The sequence below is a fragment of the Heteronotia binoei genome, chromosome 13 (genome assembly GCF_032191835.1).
Source record: "Heteronotia binoei isolate CCM8104 ecotype False Entrance Well chromosome 13, APGP_CSIRO_Hbin_v1, whole genome shotgun sequence".
NCBI lineage: Eukaryota > Metazoa > Chordata > Lepidosauria > Squamata > Gekkonidae > Heteronotia > Heteronotia binoei.
The window spans coordinates 64363334-64385394 of record NC_083235.1 but is presented as its reverse complement, the minus strand read 5'-3'; the positions used below and the strand labels follow the sequence as shown (position 1 = coordinate 64385394).

Below are 22061 nucleotides of genomic sequence, written 5' to 3'. Positions count from 1 at the left end.
GGGCTGTGTAGAATTGGACCTAGGGGATTTCAATAACTATTGACCAGTCTCAAACATTCCATTATTGACCAAGGTGACTACATGCTGGTTGGTGGACAACTTCAAGCATTCCTGGATGAAGCAGATTGTTTGGATCCTTTGCAGACTAGCTTTATACTCGGTTATGAGACTGAAACAGTTTTAGTCACCCTGGTGGAAAACCTGCACTGAGAGATGGACAGAGGGATATGAGTCTGTTGATTCTCCTAGTTCTTTCAGCAGCTTTCAATACCCTGGCTGTGGAATCCTTCTAGACTCCCTTTCTAGGGAGTGGTTTCCGTCCTACCAGGACAGTAGGTTTCTGGCGTTGGTGTTGGGGGACTGCTGCACAATCCCTTGACCTTTGGCCTGTATGGAGTCCCATCTTGTCCTCTATGCTTTTTAACATATACATAAAAACAGTGGGTGAAATCATCTGAGTGAAGTCAACAATATGCAGATAACATTCAGTTCTATCTTGCACTTCTGGTTGAAGAAACCCTGAACTGGTGCCTGGAGGCAGTTTTAGAGAGGTTGCTGGCTAATAAACTTAAGCTTAATCCTGACAAGCCAGAAATGCTACTAGTGAGCAAAAAGTCTGACTTGGGGCTTAAGGTGTGATCTGTACTGGAAGTGATTGAACTCCCCATTAAGGAACTAGTCTATAGTTTGGGCATGTTCTTAGGTCCAACATGACTTCTCTTATGTTCTATGTATTACTTAGAGCTAGGACTGAGTGGATTTTTTCCAGACTGCTTCTTAGCTTTGTTATGCACTGTACTGCATTCCACTCCTTTTTAATTTTGTGTTGATTAGGAGAAATTCTGAAATGAGTTGTAGAATAACATAAATAGAGTTGCATCAAGATTCCTTTGGTGTGATATTTTACTGATTTATAAATGTGCTTCTGTGCACTGGTGGAACCAGGGCTTTTTCAGTAGAAAAAAGGCCAGCAGGAACTCATTTGCATATTAAGCCACACACTCCTGACATCACCACTGTTTTGCACAGGTTTTTTTGTAGAAAAGGCCCAGCAGGAACTCATTTACATATTAGGCCACACCCCCTGACACCAAGCCAGCTGGAACCGCATTCCTGTGTGTTCCTGCTCAAAAAAAAGCCCTGGGTGGAACTGCATACAAATATGCATTTTGATGCAGTCTTGATGGGCACAATCAGTTTGTGATTGCTTTTTTGCAGGGGTTTTTTTTAAATCACAGGGCGTGTATTGGCAATATACTTTCTCCATGGTGTTCTCATAAAGTGAGGTTATGTTCTTGCCCAGATTTATTCTTTGGGTCATTGTTGCATGTCTTGAACCCTTGGTACATATCCTGCAATTTCAAAGCCATGGCTTAGATCCCATAGAAAATCACCACTGATGGAAGGTTTTATGTCAGCAGCATTTCAGGGGTGTTTTAAGGCTGCATCAGGAAGTGGGAGGCAGAGAAGTCAAGCTCCTCTGTTCTTGGGAGATGGGACTACTGGAACTATAGGAGGAAGGAGTTGGAGGTCCACGGTAGGAGGGGGGGAATCGGCCAAAATTATCCCCTGTTGTGCCTGTGGAAATAGTCAGCAAGATCCAATCCTGTTTTTATGCTATGCAAAAAATCTTTTCCATTGATGTTTTCATTCCTCAACTGTAAGGTAATCTTGGCAAAACTTCTTCACCTCAGAAACTTTACTACAAAGGAAAGGAAAGGTCCCCTGTGCAAGCACCAGTCGTTTCCAACTCTGGGGTGACGCTGCTTTCACAACGTTTGCATGGCAGACCTTTTTACAAGGTGGCTTGCCATTTCCTTCCCCAATCATTACACTTTCCCCCCAGCAAGCTGGGTACTTATTTTACCGACCTCGGAAGGATGGAAGGCTGAGTCAACCTCGAGCCGGCTACCTGAACCAGCGTCTGCTGGGATCGAACTCAGGTCATGAGCAGAGGGCTCCGACTGCAGTACTGCAGCTTTACCACTCTGCACCACGGGGCTCTACAAAAGAATAACCAAAATACAGACAATTAGAGGGGAAACAAACTTTATGGGATAATCCTGTACTTTATTCCAATTATGCAAATAACCCATTAATTTTTCCAGGACCTTTTCTCAATGAGACAATTGTCAGTTAAAGACTCTTGGAACCAAGTGTAGAACATTTGATTTGGGTTGCTAGATCTGACTCTTTTCCTTCAGAACTCTGATATGTTCCTTTTTTCTGTGGACTTTATGCAGCATGCTGGAGTATTCTCTGGACTTGCAGAATGTCAGTTTCTCAGCTGTTCGGACTGTCAGGGTGCTCCGGCCTTTGAGAGCCATTAACAGAGTTCCTAGTAAGTTGGATTTCTTTTCTCCTTTCCCCCTCCCTTTTGATAGTAGCTCATTATTTCTGACAATCTGGAACTAAATAAGAAGCGGAACAACCTACATCTTTTCCAAAATTCCATTTAATGTGCTCACTACAGAAGCATCTTTGGACCACAGCAGCGCTTGTTGTGTTTAGCATCCTCTTACATAGGGCCTGAGCCCGGTGTGCTCCCTTTAATGAATAGTTCATCCATCCAGTTTGGTGTAGTGGTTAAGTGTGCGGACTCTTATCTGGGAGAACCGGGTTTGATTCCCCACTCATCCACTTGCACCTGCTAGCATGGCCTTGGGTCAGCCATAGCTCTGGCAGAGGTTGTCCTTGAAAGGGCAGCTGCTGTGAGAGCCCTCTCAGCCCCACCCACCTCACAGGGTGTCTGTTGTGGGGGAGGAAGGTAAAGGAGATTGTGAGCCGCTCTGAGACTCTTCGGAGTGGAGGGCGGGATATAAATCCAATATCTTCTTCTTCTTCTTCATCTCAGCCATTTCCTCAAAAAGGAGTGAATAATTAATCAGAGAAAGAGAAAGAGAGGCTGATGACGCTTTGCTATTTTGTTTCCAAAAGCATTTACTTTTCTTATGCGCTGCTTCTCTTACTGAGCAGTGTTTTTGGAAATGTCACTCAAATGAATCATTTTTGTAAAGAGAGTGGGAAACTAGTTTGGAGAAATTAGGCATGTGGTAGAAAAGAGCTGACAAGCCACTGGCCATATTTGTGATCATGCTTGCCCAAGTAAATGGCTACAATGGTTTCTTGAATAACCTTGTTAGTCTTTAAGGTGCCAGAGGACCTCAGGTAAATTAAATGCCTCAGTCCTTCCCTCTATTTTAATGCTGTTCATGAGTTCAATTTTAGTTCTGAGTCCTGCACCAGAAAAAGACCCTTCTTGTCAAATTAGCCTGTTACCTTGACAACAGGAGGTACTCAGACCCTGATCCATCTGTCAGAAGCCAGAAATTCCTAGGCTCTATTTGCTTTCCTAATCCTGTTAAATTAAACCTAATTTGAGAAGATGTTCCCTGTTGTTGTTGCTTTTATCATTTCAGGTGGCTTGAGAAATCTCTCTTGTAATTTTTCCCCATAGCAGAGCTGATGGATGGCTGAATTTATCTGCCACTGTCTAACCGTGGATGTAATTCGCTTAATACATTTACAAATCCTGGGTAATTTATCTCTGCTCCTATGCAGCAGAGGCAGGACTGAACAGAGACATAAGGAAGCAAAGTGAGGAAAAGAGTTTGAATCAATAATAAATTCAGTGACTAAATGCAGGTTATTTAGGAACAGGCCATGCATGAGAGTATATGTGTGTAAGCACAGTATATAGAGGACAGAACTATTATTATTGGAAGGAAAAAGCAAGTAGAATAAACTCAGGTGATCTGATGACATAACAATGTAAAACCTCTTGCTGAGCTATAAAAGTACAGGAAATGGCATTAAAGTTTTTTTAAAACACGGCCAGTATGAGCAAGACTGTAGATGAAAGATGTAGCAACAAAAAGGAGGAGAGAACAAAAAAGAAAAATGGATGACCAGAATATTACAGAGAAGTCAGGGATTCATTTTTGTGCAAATGTCAAGTTGAGTTGCCATCAATTTGTCTTTCCATTACAGAACCAAATGTTCCTGACCTTGTTTGAATTATCTGCCATGTAGAATCCTGTATATATAAGAAGAAAGGATTTAAATGAGCATAGAGGAATTAGGATGGGGAAGGAAATGTTAATATATATTGCATAAGAGAAGAATGTAGTAGACAGGTTTTGTGAGCATGAATGTGGGGAAACTAGCAAGGATATTAGGAGAGTTAACATTTAGAGTTGCTGTCTTTTTTTTTTCTGGTGAGGATCTTGAGACTTTCACAGCTTCATGACAGCTGGAATTCACAGGTGCTTTGTCCCAGCGTGATGTAGTGACTACCTTTCTGCCTGCCACCTATCACTGTTCAAGAAACAGAATTGTTGCCAGATAAAGGTATAGAAGCAGATTAATCAAACAGTCAAAGAGTGAGGGAATGCAGGAGGGAGAAGTTTAGAAGCAGCAGTAGTACACACATACACACATGTGCACAGACACTGGCATTTTGCTGGTTCTTAATGGTATCCCTGCGTCTGCCCCCTGAGATAGGTTGCCTCTCCTTCCCTGTCCTTGGCTGACTCTGGGTCTTCTTCACTTATTTTAGTTTCTGGAGAGGGCTGAATTGTCTCCACAGCAGTGCTGTTATCAGTTGCCCTTAATGTTTAGAAGTTGCATGTGGGTTGACCTAATCATTTGTATAGTATTGTAGAGCCCTGGCATGATGTGCCTCCAGATCAAATATCATGGAAAGCAGTTTTCAAACAATCTAATCACTGCACAGAGCAATTTGTTTGGGCAACTTCTGTGTGGACCCCAGGATGAAAATTGCACATTTTCTTCTTCTCAAGAATTCATATTCTGCAATGATATCTTCCCCACCTCCTGCACTTTAGCATCAGGCACAACTTTTCACGTTTCACAAGGCATTAGGACAAGGAAAATGCAATACTTCTTTTACTCAACAAATAATTAAACTGTGGAAGTCACTGCCAGTGAATACGGTGACGGCCATAAGCGTAGATGGCTTTAAGAAGGAATTAGGTTCATGGAAGATAGGTGCGTTTACAACTACTAGCCATGGTGAGTAAAAGGAACTCCATATACATAGGCAACAGACTCTGAATGCCAGTGCTAAGAAGGCAGCATCCAGGGGAGGCCTTAGTCTCCATGACCTGTCTGTTGGCCCTCCAGGACAACTGGTTGGCTGCTACATGAACCATAGTGCTGAACTAGAAGAACTGCTGGTCTGATCCAGTAGGACAACTCTAATCTTCTTAACACTGAATGGTGTTGTCTGAGACCATCTCTCTTTAGTTTTGAAATGTCAGCTAGTCACCATATTATGCATGGTCACACAACCCCCCCCCCCCCAGATGTTAGATTGGGTATTTAAAATATTAGCTCCCTGGAAAAAAACTATCACCCTACATGCAACATGGATGTTCTGCATAGATGCAAATTTATCTAGATTTACTAGTCCATGGCATTAATGTAGCAGAAATATACTCAAAAGTCGGGTTGGGAGGGAGTTTGTGGACATGAGGATTATTCCGCTGCCAAGACTGAAGACAAGGAGAATGAATGCAATAACGGTTTCCCCTACAACTACTCCGTTTCCTTTGCTCCTTCAGGTATGCGCATCCTGGTTACTCTCCTCTTAGACACACTCCCCATGCTGGGGAATGTTCTCCTTCTCTGCTTTTTCGTCTTCTTCATCTTTGGTATCGTTGGAGTCCAGCTTTGGGCAGGGCTGCTCAGGAACCGCTGCTTCTTAGAAGAAAACTTCAGTTTGTGAGTATGAATGAGGCACATTGCATATTCCTAGGGTATGCTTGCAGAGGAGTTATGTGTGTGCACTTGTGTGGAGGTTTTTTTCTCTGTATAAGCATACTCAGTTCCAACAAGCATGCAAAATTCATGCACTTCCTGTTCAGGATTCATAATTGGTACTCAGAACCATTGTTGTCAAGTCTACAAAATGTTACAACGACACAGATATACACAGCACAACTATACATGTACCAATGTGTAATTTCTTCATGATGAGATGTAGCCATTTTCAATCATTGTGAAGAAGAAGAAGAAGAAGATATTGAATTTATATCCCGCCCTCCACTCCGAAGAGTCTCAGAGCGGCTCACAATCTCCTTTCCCTTCCTCCCCCACAACAGACACCCTGTGAGGTGGGTGGGGCTGAAGAGGGCTCTCACAGCAGCTGCCCTTTCAAGGACAACCTCTGCCAGAGCTATGGCTGACCCAAGGCCATGCTAGCAGGTGCAAGTGGAGGAGTGGGGAATCAAACCCGGTTCTCCCAGATAAGAGTCCACACACTTAACCACTACACCAAACCGGCTCTTGTGTTTTGGGGTATCCTACTGCATATAGTATATACTATCCCACAACCCTCCTGCTATCTGGAGTTGCCACTTTGTCATAATGAAATGTTATTCAAATGAAATGACAACTGCTCATATTTGGAGGATCACAGGCAAGTGCATTCCCAGTATGCGTGATTGGACACCACGTGACATAATAACTGGGAAAAGGTAGTATTTCTTCCGAAATGTCAAGCTTTAATGAAGAGCATGCAATTTAGTGTGAAAACTTGTCCTAGTCCTTTTCTTTCAGTTTTGGTTTCTTGTTTATAATATAGCTTGCAGCTATGAGACTGATTTAGCCAAATTCATGTGGCTTTTCATGTGTGTGACAGCTTAGTCAGGAACTTAGGAATGTCTGCCTACTAGAACAATGACAGAAGTGCAGAAATGAACTAATGTAAGTGCAGATACTTAGTTTTAAATGTATAACTTTATTGACTGCACTCAGTTTTGTCAAAGAATGGTGTGGAGTCAGCAAGTGACTGGATGTCTGGCTGGAACCCTATCCTGTAGGAAATGGCAGAAAGGAGATAAACTAGGACCCAAGAGAAACTGAGTCATCTCCTGATTTCGCTGAAGATCAGGCCTCGTGTTTTATCTGCCAAGCCTTTTCATAAAGCTAGCTGAGGAAGAAGGAAAGCTTCAGCTCTAGAGGATTTGAAGGTTGTGACTGCAAATCTTTAGGGGTCATAGTAAAACATGAGGTCATTCTCTGTACTTCTTTTTGGTGAAGAGTAATGGGGGAAGGGTTTCAAAGCCCCAACCATTATAAGTGAGGCTAAGAACTCTGTTCAGAGCTGTTTTCCTTCAGCAGTTGACAGCACCACAGAAGTGTTCTAAAAGTATCAATATATCTATTTTCAATATGGGCAAATCTTTCAATATTTGAATCTGGAGACTGGAGCTATGAACAGATAAGACAGATCCTCCTGTGAACCTGAGAAAAGCCCCAGGTTTTCAGAAAAGTCTGAAATCTAAAACAGTGCCAAAAACATGGGAGAGGGCTTTTAGAAACAGTAGCTTTAAGAAACAAATATTTGGTCAGCAGCCATTGCGGGGATTCCCAGACTGTCACAACAGTACTAGCCGCCTTTGGTTTCTGTCAGTAAAAAACAGGGCATTTTCCAGGAAAGGGAAAGAGAAAATAGTGGGAGAGGAAAATGAGATTCCCCTTCACCCAAACGAATCCCCCACATGTCATCCATATATCTAATTTTCAACATGGCCAAATTTGTGGACACTTAAATCCAGAGATTGGGACCATGAACAGACAAGACAGTTATTGTTACAATCCTGAAAAAAGCCCTGTGTTTGCAGAAAAATCTGAAATCTAAACAACCCGCTCCCCTCCGAAAAAAAAATACCCACTGGAAAAGGGGTGAGTGAGATTTGCCTTTATTCTGTTTTCTCTTATAATGTTTAAATTATTCTTAAAATATATTTTAAATAGAATTTAAAATAATTTATTCTGAGATTTTTACAAGGTTATGGAAGTAATCTAAAAAAAAACAATTAATGCAATAGTCAAATGTAGACTTGCTCACAACTTTAATGCTACTCGCTTTTTTGCTCATAGAGTAGAATTTCTGCTCACAACACTGTGGAGCTTAGAGGGAACACTGAACCTGACACCACTTCTGGTGTCTACATAAGAAGGACTTCAACTGAGGCTGATCCTTAGACATTCAGTTCTGATATTGAATTCTTCTTAAGAACTGATAGAAAACAGTTAAGGCAAGGAGTCGCTGCACTACAAACCTGTTGTTAAGGGCAGTCCCTCACAAGTATGTTAGGCTGAGAGAGTGGGAGTAGCCCAAGGGCACTCAACCAGCTTCCATTGAAGAGTAGATATTCAAACCTGGGTCTCCTAGATCATAACATGAAGGCCTGCAAGTTATGTAATATCAAGTTTGCCAGTGGTTTCTGCTGGCCTGGCCATGATGAGTTATTTAAAGGCTAGTGCAGCCCTGGAAAAGGTCCCCTGATCCCTTCTCCTGCCTTTTACTGACAGAACCAAGCTTGGAATACTATGGTTGCCGAGCAACAGCCATTGAGGGAAATGGAGGATCTGGCAGGATAGGCCAATAGGATGCAAAGGCAGCTTCCCTAGTGGCCCAATCCTCATCTGTCTTGGGGCTGGAGGGTGGGGTTGCTACCATGGAGACTGAGCAACACATAGCTCAGCCAATGGGAGGGTAGGTGAATTGTCTCCAAAATGGCTTGCTTTTATATCTATATAGGATTACCAACATTTTTTACCACAGCATTTCCAACCCCTGACTACACCTATTCCACTCCTGCCTATTAAATAAAATCTGTTTGAATGTTACACTGTCTCAAGTGCCATTTGAAAGGAAAGAACAAGAGGCACCTCCTTCTTGTTCCTGGGTTGGACTAAAAGACAAATTCAATTGTTGTGACAGGGTGAGACAGGCGGACTTTTTAAAAACAAGAACTAAATCCACACCTTTCGGGGCTGCTTAATCACAGTTGGGAACAAATTTTTGGGTCGGAAGACCTACCTGTTAGTGGGGAAGTGCCAGGGGTCCATCATACTACCTCAAAGGGTTGTTGTGAGGATACAATGGATAATAAGAGAATAATGTAAGCTGCTTTTAGTCCCCATTGTGGAGGAAGATGGGGTATAAATGAAAGTAATAAATAATAAATATCAGAAGATAAGGGGCAGATAAAAGGCAGGCTGGTAGGTGAGTGGAAAAGAGCAAGGAAATGTGAGGACATGGGGGTTGCCAGGAGGAGGGTAAGAGGATTTAAGTGTTGGAAAGAAAATACAGGAGGAAATGAGGTGCCCTCCACAGGCTCTTGGTGGTTCCCTATTGTGCAAGTGGCACCACAAAATTCATCCAGTGTTTACTCTAGGAGAGGCTGCCAGGGTGAGAGAAGGTGAAGCTGAAGACAGGTGAGGAGCAGATAGGTGGGAAGGAGAGAATCCGGGGGACCCCTGCATTAGCAACCTAATCCCCCGCTCCCTAAAAATCTGATAGCGGGGGTGGGGGGGTGGAACGGCGTCGTGTCTCTTTCCTTGCCTGGCTTCAGGATTCTCCCTTCCTCTGAGTTACAAAGACCCGCCCACCGTCGGCCTGCTATTCACTCCAGTCTGGCCTCCCTTCACGAGGTGCATGCTGGGACTTGTAGTCCTTGCATCCTCTCACGTCTGCTGAGCATTATTCTCTATGTGGAGATTGATTCTCATAGGGTATAATGGGGAATTGATCTGGAGGTTTCGGGGGCTCTGGGGGAGCTGTTTTTTGAGGTAGAGGCACCAAATTTTCATTATAGTATCTAGTGACTCTCCCCAAAGTATCTCCCTAGTTTCAAAACGATTGGACCAGGGGGTCCCATTCTATGAGCCCCAAAAGAAGGTGCCCCTATCCTTCATTATTTCCTATGGAAGGAAGACATTTAAAAAGGTGTGTGGTTCCTTTAAATGTGATGGCCAGAACTCCCTTGGAGTTCAATTATGCTTGTCACACCCTTGTTCCTGGCTCCGCCCCGATGTCTCCTGGCTCCACCCCCAAAGTCCCCAGATATTTCTTGAATTGGACTTGGCAACCCTAGTCCAGTGGCACCTTTAAGACCAACAAAGTTTAATTCTGGGTACAGGCTTTTGTGTGCATGCACACTTCTTCAGATGTATCTGAAGGAGTGTGCATGCTCATGAAAGCTTACACCCAGCATTAAACTTTGTTAGTGTTAATTGGATTGACATAAAGACATAAAACAATTTTTTTTAAATCTGTGAAACCAATGAAGTTAATTAAAAGAATTAAATATAGCTCTCTATATAGTGCTTGAGCATGTTCGAAGAGATTGGCATTCATTTAGCCAATCCAAAAATAGTCAGGCTTTAGTCTCATTGATTTCAATGTAACTGAAGCATGTCTAACTTTCTTTGGATTGGGGTCATTATTACACTAAATTAATCCCAAGGCTGTTTTCAATATAATAAAGTTGCAAGTAGGGAATGGAGGGGGGGGGGGGTGCGAAAGCCAATATAGAGCATCTTGACAGCATTTGGAGTCTCTAATGAAGTCTGAACACACATCCTGTTCACCGCACATAGGACATTAGCACAAACACTCCAGAAGGTGAGCATGTTGAGCAATTTTCCCTCCAGTCCATGTTTTAAGATATGTATAGGATTAACAAAGTCAGAAACAGCCTTCAGTAAGAAACCAGGGCTGTTGTGGGATTCCGCCCCACCCCCACCCCTTTGATTCCCAAAGGTTCACATCTCTTCTCTGTTTACGCTTCCCCCTTTCTGCAAAGTTAGTTGGGATTTTTTTAACTTGAAAAATGTCTCTAGGTAAATTGGCAATGATGTGAACTGATGATCAGTTCTGGGGAGATCCAGTGCAGCTCCTGATCTGATTGCTGTTTATACCAGAGTTTCAGCTAAGCTTTGGATGGTATTAAAAGCAGTACTTTATGAATTAACTGAGCTGAACTAGTCTTAAATACAGCTTGGAAGAGTTACCAGGTGGCATATGGGAAGGCCATTTATCGCGGAAAGAAAATGTTAAGTTCAGCCCTCATTTCTTTTACCACACCTGACCTGGTTTATTCCAGTAACATTTTATGAAGGAATTCTCATTTTTAAAAAACTGGAAAACACAAGTGGGTTCTGCTACATAAAGAGGAATTTTTTTTACTTGAAGACAGTCTCATTATCACTGGACTGGATGGTTCCTCCAATCTGAAACAAAAAAATCCTAATCTTTTAAAATATTTTATTTGCATAAATACAGTCACAATTCATATTCAAAAAAATGAAGGGCCATAGGTGGGCCAGTTTCAAACCAGTCATGCGCATAATCCAATCTTAGTCCAAAATGAGAACTGGCTGGATTTTAGCTTTCAATGCAAAACAAAAGACCTAATAGTTTGGGATTATATTAAAGAGCAGTGTAAATTTTAAAATTATAATTTGTTGATTCATAAATGGACGCAGGAGTGGCTATCACCTGCTTCTTTTCTTCTTTGAATGCTGGAATGTCATGGAATGTTTTGAACATTCCCTCTATTGACACATTGGGTGTTTTCGCACTTACGTTTTACTGGCGCGAAGACCCTCCTCACGACGGCGGATCTGCAGTGATTTCGCACTAGAAGCGCCGGCGCAGCCCAAAGAGCCGGCTACTTCCATCGCTAAGCCAGCGCAAACGTTTTCCTGCTTCTTGGCGGTTTCCGTTTGCGCTGGCTTAGCGACGGAAGTAGCCGGCGCAATGGGCTGCGCCGGCGCTTCTAGTGCGAAATCACTGCAGATCCGCCGGCGTGAGGAGGGTCTTCGCGCCAGTAAAACGTAAGTGCGAAAACACCCATTCATTCTGAGTATTTAGGACCAGTTTATTAGAGACTCTGACTCTTGGTATTTCTTGTTTGAAATTTACTCACAGTAAGGAATTAGGCACCAGACATTTTTAAGATTCCACGTTCTTTCAAAAGAATAATACAGTGTTATTATGACATGTTCAGAAATTTTAATTAACTTGGGAAAAATGGCCTTTAATTGCTATATCCAGTTCACAATAACATTATCATCACCACCACCACCATCATAACTATGCCAGAATCAGTGAACTGGCCATCTATCCTAATATCCAGTCTCTGATATGACCTGTTCCTGGTGGTTCAGAGGAGAGTATTCCAGGAAAAGATCCATTTTGGATTGATAATGTTATCCGACATTCATCTGCAACTTCAAAACATTACTAGTTTTTTTAGAGATGTTGAAAAAATAAAGTTACAGTCAAAGGCGGTCAGAATGTTCTTATCTTCAGTTAATTTTTCTAATTGCTTTTTTCTCAACCCAGTTATCCTGTTCGTTACGTCCAGGACAGTGCTTTTTTTGTAGAAAAAGCCCAGCAGGAGCTCATTTTCATATTAGGTCACACTGCCAGGCCTGGGATCATGTGGCTGCCACATGGCAGGTCTGGCCAGCCGGAGCCCTCGCCAGCCTAGGCGGAGCTCTGCTCGTGTGGGCTCCAGCAGGAAAAAAAAAAGCTCTGGGTTCAGGAGTTCCACATATTGCCTGTTAACAGCATGAATAAACGCTTTTGTTTTCAATCTGCTACTTGCTAATAATATTGGGAATCGTTCTTGATTTACCAAAAGAATAAAGTTCTACATTCACTTCCTTCGTTGCCCCCATGATCTTTTTATAACAAGCGCTTGTCTGCTTAAGCCCTTACACAGTTGAGCTGGAGCCCTATTACCAGACTGAGAATGAAGACGAAAGCCCTTTCATCTGCTCTCAGCCGCGAGAGAATGGAATGCGTTACTGCCGTAGCATCCCAACACGGAGGGAAGAAGGCCTGGAATGCACACTGAGCTATTATTCCTACAATGACACCACTAACACCTCCTGTGTAAATTGGAACCAGTATTATACAAACTGTTCTGCTGGGGAGCACAACCCTTTCAAAGGAGCAATCAATTTTGATAACATTGGCTATGCGTGGATTGCAATATTTCAGGTAAACAAAGTAACTGGGAAATAATCTTAGTAAAAGAAAAAGCTGGGTCAAAATTTCATTTTGTCCTCAAATGCCTAGTTTTGGTAGAAGGGGTAGAATAATTGAGTGCTTAAAAAGAGTATTGACGAGTGCCAACTGATTTTTCCCTGGTGTGGTTTTGGCTAAAGTGTAGGATGCATAAGTACAGAATTTGCAAGAAACGATGTTTTGCCTGGCCTCAGTTTCTGAGGTTGTCTCAATGTATTATTGTTTCTTAGCCTTTATTCTAATAGATTTATGATGTCGCCTTGAACAGGGATCCACAGCTTTTTCAATCCCGAGGCACCTTTGGAATTTTGAGAGGGGTGGTGAACATCAGCCCAAAATGATTGCCACAGGAGGTGGAGCCAAACCCCCCAAAAGGCTGCCACAAGAGGTGGAGTTAAAAGGAATACTCCCCCTTCACACCTCCTGGAAAGAAAGGAAGCCTGAAAGGGGAATAGAATTACACACTATCTAAGTGAAGTGCAGGTGTTTACCAATCTTCCTGATCTTCCATTCATCCCCTGATCCTACCCTTCAATTGAATGAGGATCACCAATAAGCTCTACCTTACAGTGTCCTGCCCATTTTCTGAAAAGCTTGGCAGTCACCAAGGGAGCACTGGCAGGTTCCAGGTTGGGGAAGCCTGGGTTTGAATAACAAATACTATCATTGTGTCTTCTTGGGTGTCCCCAGAAGCAGTCTTGGGCTTCCTGTCCTTGACAACCTTATGGATACCAAATAAATCAATTCTTTTTCTTTTCTTTTCTTTGTCTTTGTCTTTTTTGCTTTATCCTAGGTCATCACCCTAGAGGGCTGGGTAGATATCATGTACTTCGTCATGGATGCCCATTCCTTCTACAACTTCATCTATTTCATTCTCCTGATCATTGTGAGTTATCTTTCCAGTCTTTGTGGTGGTTGAAGGCATTGCACACAGATGCCACAGGAGAAGGTGAAGAGTGGGATGTATAGAGGGAAGATAGAAAGGGGAGGGTGGAAGAAAAGGGGAGGTAACCTGATATGGTGCTTAGGAGAAGTGGTAAACTGTTCAGGAAAAGCTGGGGTCTAAAACCATGCCATTCACTTCTATTGAACATAGAATAGAGGGGTGTGATGAATAAGGAAACCTGTTAGGAGGCAATCAGTTTGTTCCAGTCAGGGATGGTGAATGCCCATTTCATCAATGATGACAAGTTCATTCACATTCCTTTTCAATTGTATCATGGGACTCCAGGTCTCCATTGCAGTTCTACTCAAGCATTAAAAAAAAAATTATGTCGCAAAATACAACACTCGAGAGGCAAATGGCTCTGGAAAAGAAGCATAATATGCTTATGTCTGACATTAGATGGTTTTCAAGCACACTCTGCTGTAACAAAGACAAATGAGAGTTGTTTGATGTCCAGAGCCTATGCTGCATTGTTTGGGCCTGTTAAGCAGAGGGAATCTTGTAATGGCTCAAGCAACAGCTACGTTTTTTTAATAGTATGCATAACTGAATGGCCTAAATTTCACTTTTCTTTCCTCCATTCCTGACATATGCCAAAAGCCTAAAGAAAATGCATATGGGGGGGAAATGAAAAGGCCAGTGGTATTATAAGCAACTTTTCATGGAAGCTGGAATGGAAGAATAATACATGTGCTATCAAGTTTGTAGGAGGACTATTTTGTGGTTAGGTGTTTGAGGGGTTAGATGAGGGAATGTTTGGAGAGGATACTGAACATTATCAGGTTCAAGTAGTAAGGAGAGTCCATAGGTATAAAGAAGATAGGGGAGGGACGGTGGCTCAGTGGTAGAGCATCTGCTTGGGAAGCAGAAGGTCCCAGGTTCAATCCCTGGCATCTCCAAAAAAGGGTCCAGGCAAATAGGTGTGAAAAACCTCAGCTTGAGACCCTGGAGAGCCGCTGCCAGTCTGAGAAGACGATACTGACTTTGATGGACCAAGGGTCTGATTCAGTATAAGGCAGCTTCATATGTTCATATAAGCAGGGGTGTAGACAGGATTTTTTTTTTAGGTCAGGGGGCTTTTTAAAAATTCAGGGGGCACTTGAATTTTTAAAAGACCCCCCTCCCAACCTATAAAGGTGGGGCTGGCAGGCCAAGTCTTTCTGCTTCTTGCAGCCAGCTGGCTGGAAAAAGCAGGAAGACTGCCACAGCCTCTCTCTCCCCTCGTGCTCCTGAGTAAGAGGGGAAAGAGAGGCTGGGCTGATAGTCTGGCTCTCTGTGCTTCTTGTAACCAGCTGGCTCCAAGAAGCACAGAGAACTGTTGCCTCCCACTTTCTTCTCCTGCTCAACTGAGTAGGAGGGGAAAGAGGCGGGGCCTGAGGTTCTCAGTGCTTCTTGCAGCTGGCTGGCTCTGAGAAGCACAGAGATTGCCGCTGCCTCACTTTCCTATCCTGCTCAGTCAAACAGGAGGGGAGGGAAAGACGTGGGGCCAGTTCGGGGACCCTGAGTTGGGGGGGGGATCTCCCCTATAAGTTGGGGGCGGGCCCCCCAGATGCCATCCATAGCTATGGGCCTGATTGAAAGGCAAGTGAGACATAATTAATTTCATCACAACATGCTGCATTGAAGGGTATTTTGCACCAACTTTAGCCTTTATAAATACCACAGGCAAGAGCCAGCCTAAGTTAAGCACTTTTGTCACAGGGATTCGATTGGAGAGATTTAATAGAAAACTTCGCTCTGTCATTGAAACCGATGAGCTTTTAACCTGCCTGTTTTCATGGTGTTCTAGGGAACGGCATACCATTACAGTTTTTAATTCACATGGACAATGTTATGTGTTCATTCAGTTTCGGAAAATTTTGCTCCTGACTAGAAATTACCGTATTTTTCACACCATAAGGTGCTCCGGAGGATAGGACGCACCTTCCTCCTGGGGGGCAATCCACTGCCTCTTCCTCCGATCCGGCGCTTCCCCCGTGCCTGCTTGCCTGGCTCCATCTTCTTCAGGCAAGCGTGGGATCGCTCCACGTGGCCCCAGCGCTTCGCAAGAGCTGGCTGCGGAGAGGGCAGAATGCTTCCTACTTCCCTGTGTGCCTGCCTTCAGCTGTGATGTTTAAAGCAAGCGCTGGGATCGGAGGGGGGAGGGAGCGATCCCAGCGCTTGCTTTAAACATCACAGCTGAAGGCAGGCACACAGGGAAGTAGGAAGCACCCGCCCCCTCCGCAAACGCAGCGCTTTGCGAGCGCCAGCTGTGGAGAGGGCAGCGTGCTTCCTACTTCCCTGTGTGCCTGCCTTCAGCTGTGATGTCTAAAGCAAGCGCTGGGATCGGAGGGGGGAGGGAGCGATCCCAGCGCTTGCTTTAGACATCACAGCTGAAGGCAGGCACACAGGCAAGTAGGAAGCACCTGCCCCCTTCGCAAACGCAGCGCTTTGTGAGCGCCGGCTGTGGAGAGGGCAGTGTGCTTCCTACTTCCCTGTGTGCCTGCCTTCAGCTGTGATGTTTAAAGCAAGCGCTGGGATCGGAGGGGGGAGGGAGCGATCCCAGTGCTTGCTTTAAACATCACAGCTGAAGGCAGGCACACAGGGAAGTAGGAAGCACCCGCCCCCTCCGCAAACGCAGCGCTTTGCGAGCGCCAGCTGTGGAGAGGGCAGCGTGCTTCCTACTTCCCTGTGTGCCTGCCTTCAGCTGTGATGTCTAAAGCAAGCGCTGGGATCGGAGGGGGGAGGGAGCGATCCCAGCGCTTGCTTTAGACATCACAGCTGAAGGCAGGCACACAGGCAAGTAGGAAGCACCCGCCCCCTTCGCAAACGCAGCGCTTTGCGAGCGCCGGCTGTGGAGAGGGCAGCGTGCTTCCTACTTCCCTGTGTGCCTGCCTTCAGCTGTGATGTTTAAAGCAAGCGCTGGGATCGCTCCCTCCCCCCTCCGATCCCAGCGCTTGCTTTAAACATCACAGCTGAAGGCAGGCACACAGGGAAGTAGGAAGCACGCTGCCCCCTCCGCAGCCGGCGCTTGCGAAGCGCTGGGGCCACGTGGAGCGATCCCACGCTTGCCTGAAGAAGATGGAGCCAGGCAAGCAGGCGCGGGGGAAGTGCCGGATTGGAGGAAGAGGCAGCAGATCACCCCCTCGCCCCCCGAAGGTACGTACCTTCAGACCATAAGACGCACACACTTTCCCCCCCACTTTTTTTTGGGGGGGGGAAGTGCGTCTTATGGTCCGAAAAATACAGTAATTATATTGCCCAGCATTGCATATATATTACGTGCAACTAATGATGGATGAATACCCCTATGCTCAACCCGTAACTGCCTGCCTTTTTTTTTTTGCAGTTATCTCTATCTAAAAGGCGTTTGTGAGCGTTTTATGGGACATTTGCAAAATGTGCATATATGTGCGCAGGTACACACCCTCACAGGCAGAGGTGCTTGTTCCTCTCCCTGCTAGTTCCCTCCCTTTCCCCAAGCCACAAACCTTCTTTTTCCAAAAGGAAACTGAACAAATTATCAGTAAATTATATGGGGGTGCTTGAAAGAAAACAATCAGTGAGAACGGGGCAAGTTCAGTTTTCAAAATTTGAGAAAATATCAGCATCACAAGCTAGCTTGACAAGATTTCATGCTACTACTCAGGTTGATTTGGATACTTAACCATTTATTTATCACGTTTATAGCCCACCTTTCTTCCATCAGAATTCAAGGTAGCTTATGTAGGATTCAAAGAAAGTCTCTTGTCCAAGATATGACCGGTCACATACTTTCTTAGCTTCTGAAAGGTTTGCATAACGAGAAGTCTCAGAATATTGTTTACGGGGTGTCCACTCTGCAACAATTTGTACTCTTTATTGAGTAAGGCCCTGACCTGGAAAGCTCAGGCTAGCTTGGTCTCAGAAGCCAAGCAGAGTTGGCCCAGTTAGTTCTCGGATGGGAGACCACCAAGGAAGTCCAAGGATGCTACGCAAAAGCAGGCAATGGCAAACCATCTCTGTTAATCTCTTGCCTTGAAAACCCAGGGAGCTGTCATAAATTGGCTTTGACTTGGCAGCACTTTCTACCAACAGTGAGTAAGAATAGGTGTAATCATCTCAGAGTTCAGATAAACCCACTTGTGGAGAAAGAAGAAGAAGAAGATATTGGATTTATATCCCGCCCTCCACTCCGAAGAGTCTCAGAACGGCACACAATCTTCTTTACCTTCCTTCCCCACAACAGACACCCTGTGAGGTAGATGAAGATATTGGATTTATATCCCGCCCTCCACTCCGAAGAGTCTCAGAGCGGCTCACAATCTTCTTTACCTTCCTCCCCCACAACAGACACCCTGTGAGAGCTGGAGAGGGCTCTCCCAGCAGCTGCCCTTTCAAGGACAACCTCTGCCAGAGCTATGGCTGACCCAAGGCCATGCTAGCAGGTGCAAGTGGAGGAGTGGGGAATCAAACCCGGTTCTCCCAGATAAGAGTCCGCACACTTAACCACTACACCAAACTGGCTCTCCAGGGAACTGGACTCAGGAACCTGAAAGTGTTTCAGGTTAGGACCCTTCAGTCTGGTCGGTTCACTCCTAGCAATGAAAAGGGAGATGAATCAGCATTTTCCTACTTCTGAGTCTCAGCATGGCTTGGGCAGTATATCTGTAGGTTTAAGGAAGCCAGGAGAGAAAGATTTTTTTGGCTGTTTTTCAAAACACTCCAACTGAATAATTATCATGATGCATTAAAACTGCAGAAAAAACCTCTTTCAAAGTGAAATATCAGAACTTTGGCTGCAGACAGCTGCAGCTCTTACATAGCAGCATCTCCACAATCCCAGGGAACAAAGAAGGAAATCTGCAAGCAGAACCATAGCCTCCTCTGCAAGGAACAAATCTGTAAAAAAAAAAAAGAGAGAGAGAGAAGAAGTTTCCAGCAAATACATGCAAATACTGCTTATTTGTGGTTATTACAAGTACTGAATACTAAGAAACAAAATTAAAGAAAACTCTTAGATTGATACAAAATCTGTGTTCTACTTTGAGCTGTGATGTTGTCTGAGGAGTGGGAGTCCCTGAGGTGAGGCTGCTTAGGAGGCTTTGACACTGAAAGAAAGAAAGAAAAGCAGGACAGGGAAAATGCATCCTGTGTGAGTCACAGAGAATGTGATGACGCTTGCTGTTTGACTCAGAATGAGGTTGGGGCCTACATTTTGTTTTCAGATGAGATCTGCCTTTGGTGTAAGCCACTTTCCCTGATAGAATTGTAAGCCATAGGTACAATGCCTGGACTGGAATGCATCGCTATCTTCATTATTCCTCTGGATACCAGATTCAGGGGAAGAGGGAAGTTGTTGCAATATTTGGTGCATGTGAACTTCCCAGCAGTATCTGGGTAGATGCTAGGGTTGCCAATCCCCAGGTGGGGGCAGGGGATCCCCCGGTTTTGAGGCCCTCCCCCCGCTTCAGGGTCGTCAGAAAGCGGGGGGAGGGGAGGGAAATGTCTGCTGGGAACTCTATTATTCCCTATGGAGATTTATTCCCATAGAAAATCATGGAGAATTGATCCACGGGTATCTAGGGCTCTGGGGGGGCTGTCTTTTGGGATAGAGGCACCAAATTTTCAGTATAGCATCTAGTGCCTCTCCCCAAAATACCCCCCAAGTTTCAAAATGATTGGACCAGGGGGTCCAATTCTATGAACCCCAGAAGAAGGTGCCCCTATCCTTCATGATTTCCTATGGAAGGAAGGAATTGAAAAGGTTTGCTGTCCCTTTAAATGTGATGGCCAGAACTCCCTTTGGAGTTCAGTTATGCTTGTCACAGCCTTGATCTTGGCTCCACCCCTAATGTCTCCTGGCTCCACCCCCAAAGTCTCCTGGCTCCAGCCCCAAAGTCCCCAGATATTTCTTGAATTGGACTTGGCAACCCTAGTAGATGCTTCTAGAAATAAAATGGTGGACTGGGTGGGCCCTTGGTCTGAGCTCAAACAGCTCTTCTTATGTCCTTTTAGAATGCTTTCTAGCAAGCAGGGATAGCTAAGAATGAGACTGTGTGATCTAGGAAGTTATAACCTCACCTTGAAGAACTCACTAGGCACCCTTAGGCATCAATTCAGCCATCTCAGGCACAACACTGAGGTAATCATAGGGACCTGTTTTCTACTGCTGTTGTAAGGACCGTTTCAATAGTATGTGCTATATATATGATAAGCTTTATTATCCTTTGTATGCTTAACAAGCTCTCAGTATGGGACACAAACGGTAGAGGTGCTTCCTAAAACAGTCGTATTAGCCTTTGAACTCTTTAAGCATTTCTGAAAAGTTACCGTAGTGAGTGAATGGGGCTTTAAGTTTTCTTTTTTTCTTTTCTTGTTTTGATTTATAATTTTCTTACAAATCATGTCCTATTTCCCACTGTGTGCCAGAGTTAATTCTTAAATGAAATTGCTTACAATAACCTTACCCTCTCAGATACTTACTCTGCAGATTGCGTCCTTGAGTAAATCACATAACCTCTTTCCCTTTTAGGTCGGCTCTTTCTTCATGATCAATCTCTGCTTAGTGGTCATAGCAACCCAGTTTTCAGAGACCAAGCAACGAGAGAGCCAGCTGATGAAGGAGCAGCGAATCCGCTACCTCTCCAACGCAAGCACTCTGGCCAGCTTTTCAGAGCCGGGGAGCTGCTACGATGAACTTCTGAAATATCTTGTCTACATCCTTCGGAAGGCCAGCAAGCAGCTGGTGGAAGCCTATCGAACCACAGGGGTGAAAATGGGGTTTCTTTCCAGCCCTGGCAGCAAAACCAGTGCAGAGAGGCAGCCGTGCAAGCGTCGGCCACAGAAAAGGTCATCAGTGCATCATCTCATTCACCACCACCACCATCACCATCACCACTATCACCTGGGCAATGGAAGCCTACAGGCACCGCGTGCCAGTCCTGAAATCAGTGATGTTGAAACCAGCTCTCTTCACAATGGAGCCAATAGGCTAATGGTCCCTCCCACAGCCAATCCTCATGCTGCTTCCAGCAACACTGAATCCGTTCACAGCATCTATCATGCAGACTGTCATTTTGAGCCAATCCGTTACAAATCATCTCTCCCTCAACCTGGTCTCAGTTTAACTGGCCCAGAGGTGTTTCCCAGGACTCTGGTTGGCAGCAAGGTCTACCCAACTGTGCATCCAAGTAGCTCCCATGAGCTGCTAAAAGATAAAGGTGCAGGTGAGCCTGCAATCATTCCTGGGGCTAACACCTTGATGAACCTTAACATCCCGCCAGGTCCATATAGCACCATGCAGAAACTACTGGAGACACAGAGCACTGGTAAGTATTAAGACAGAGCATCAGCCATCAGGTGCCTTTTTGGACAGAAGACAGTGTTGCTAATTGACATATCTTTCCAGTCTGCAGTCATACGATGATGCAGTTCAAGGTAAAGCTTTACCTGAGCGTCCAGCCAGATCTCAGTTCAGAACTAAGACAGAGATGACGAATTCCTCTTTTTGCATCAGTGAGTTTTTAGGGGGAAACTTGTTAATTTTATTTATTTTTACAAAATTATTGCAAAACGTTTTACAAAATATGCAGACAGTAACTAATTTTAAAGAGGGGAGGGGGCTGCAGGCCTTCAGCGAAAGCTCCTGAATCTTAGATTACAGAAAGTTGGAAAATGGAGACTGTAATTTTAAAAAAAAGATATAATAGGACAATGGGAAACAAAATTAAGCGCACTCATGTTGATGAATATAAGAAAAGTGCTTCTCGATTACATCGAGGGCCCATGTGGTCTAGTGTTCAATGCGCTGCAGCAGCTTATCAAATGCTCCCTGAAGGCCCATGAGCATGGGATAAAGGCAATTGCCTGTCTCTGCTGGTAAAAACAAAACGGACTTTGAATCAGGCCTTTTGCTCCTGTCTTCAAGGCAATTCATATCGCCTGAGAGGAGATGGCTGTGGGAGCCTGAAAGAGGCCATGCACTGCCCAGCCTTTTCCGCAGTGGCCCCACTGCCTTCTGCTGCCTTCCGTCATGAAAGACCCTCACTTGCCCTTACTGGGCAGCCAGTGATTCCAGCCACATGATACCATCTTCTGCAGGCCTTCTTATGTTTGGAAGATTTCAGGAGCTGTTTTCATATGTTGTCTTTGGACTGGGTTACAGGTTTACACGTTACCTCAGTGTCTTCTTTCCAAAATATAACAAGAGATATAGAATCGAATGCACCATGGAGATCGATAAATTAACAATAAAATACACCACCTGTACCTTTTGTTTATTTAGTTACTAGGAAAGAT

At 44.5% G+C, this 22061-nt stretch overlaps 1 protein-coding gene across 3 annotated transcripts in view; it reads left to right on the top strand.

Moving 5' to 3' along the window:
- The window catches only part of CACNA1G (calcium voltage-gated channel subunit alpha1 G), a 313913-nt gene that overhangs the window by 25467 nt on the left and 266385 nt on the right, over window positions 1–22061 (top strand). For all 3 annotated transcript variants that reach the window (XM_060251973.1, XM_060251974.1, XM_060251975.1), the window contains exons 3-7: window positions 2244–2341; window positions 5586–5745; window positions 12538–12829; window positions 13650–13742; window positions 20296–21091. In XM_060251973.1, the coding sequence (XP_060107956.1) occupies window positions 2244–2341; window positions 5586–5745; window positions 12538–12829; window positions 13650–13742; window positions 20296–21091 (1439 nt within the window). The remainder of the gene's footprint in view (window positions 1–2243; window positions 2342–5585; window positions 5746–12537; window positions 12830–13649; window positions 13743–20295; window positions 21092–22061) is intronic.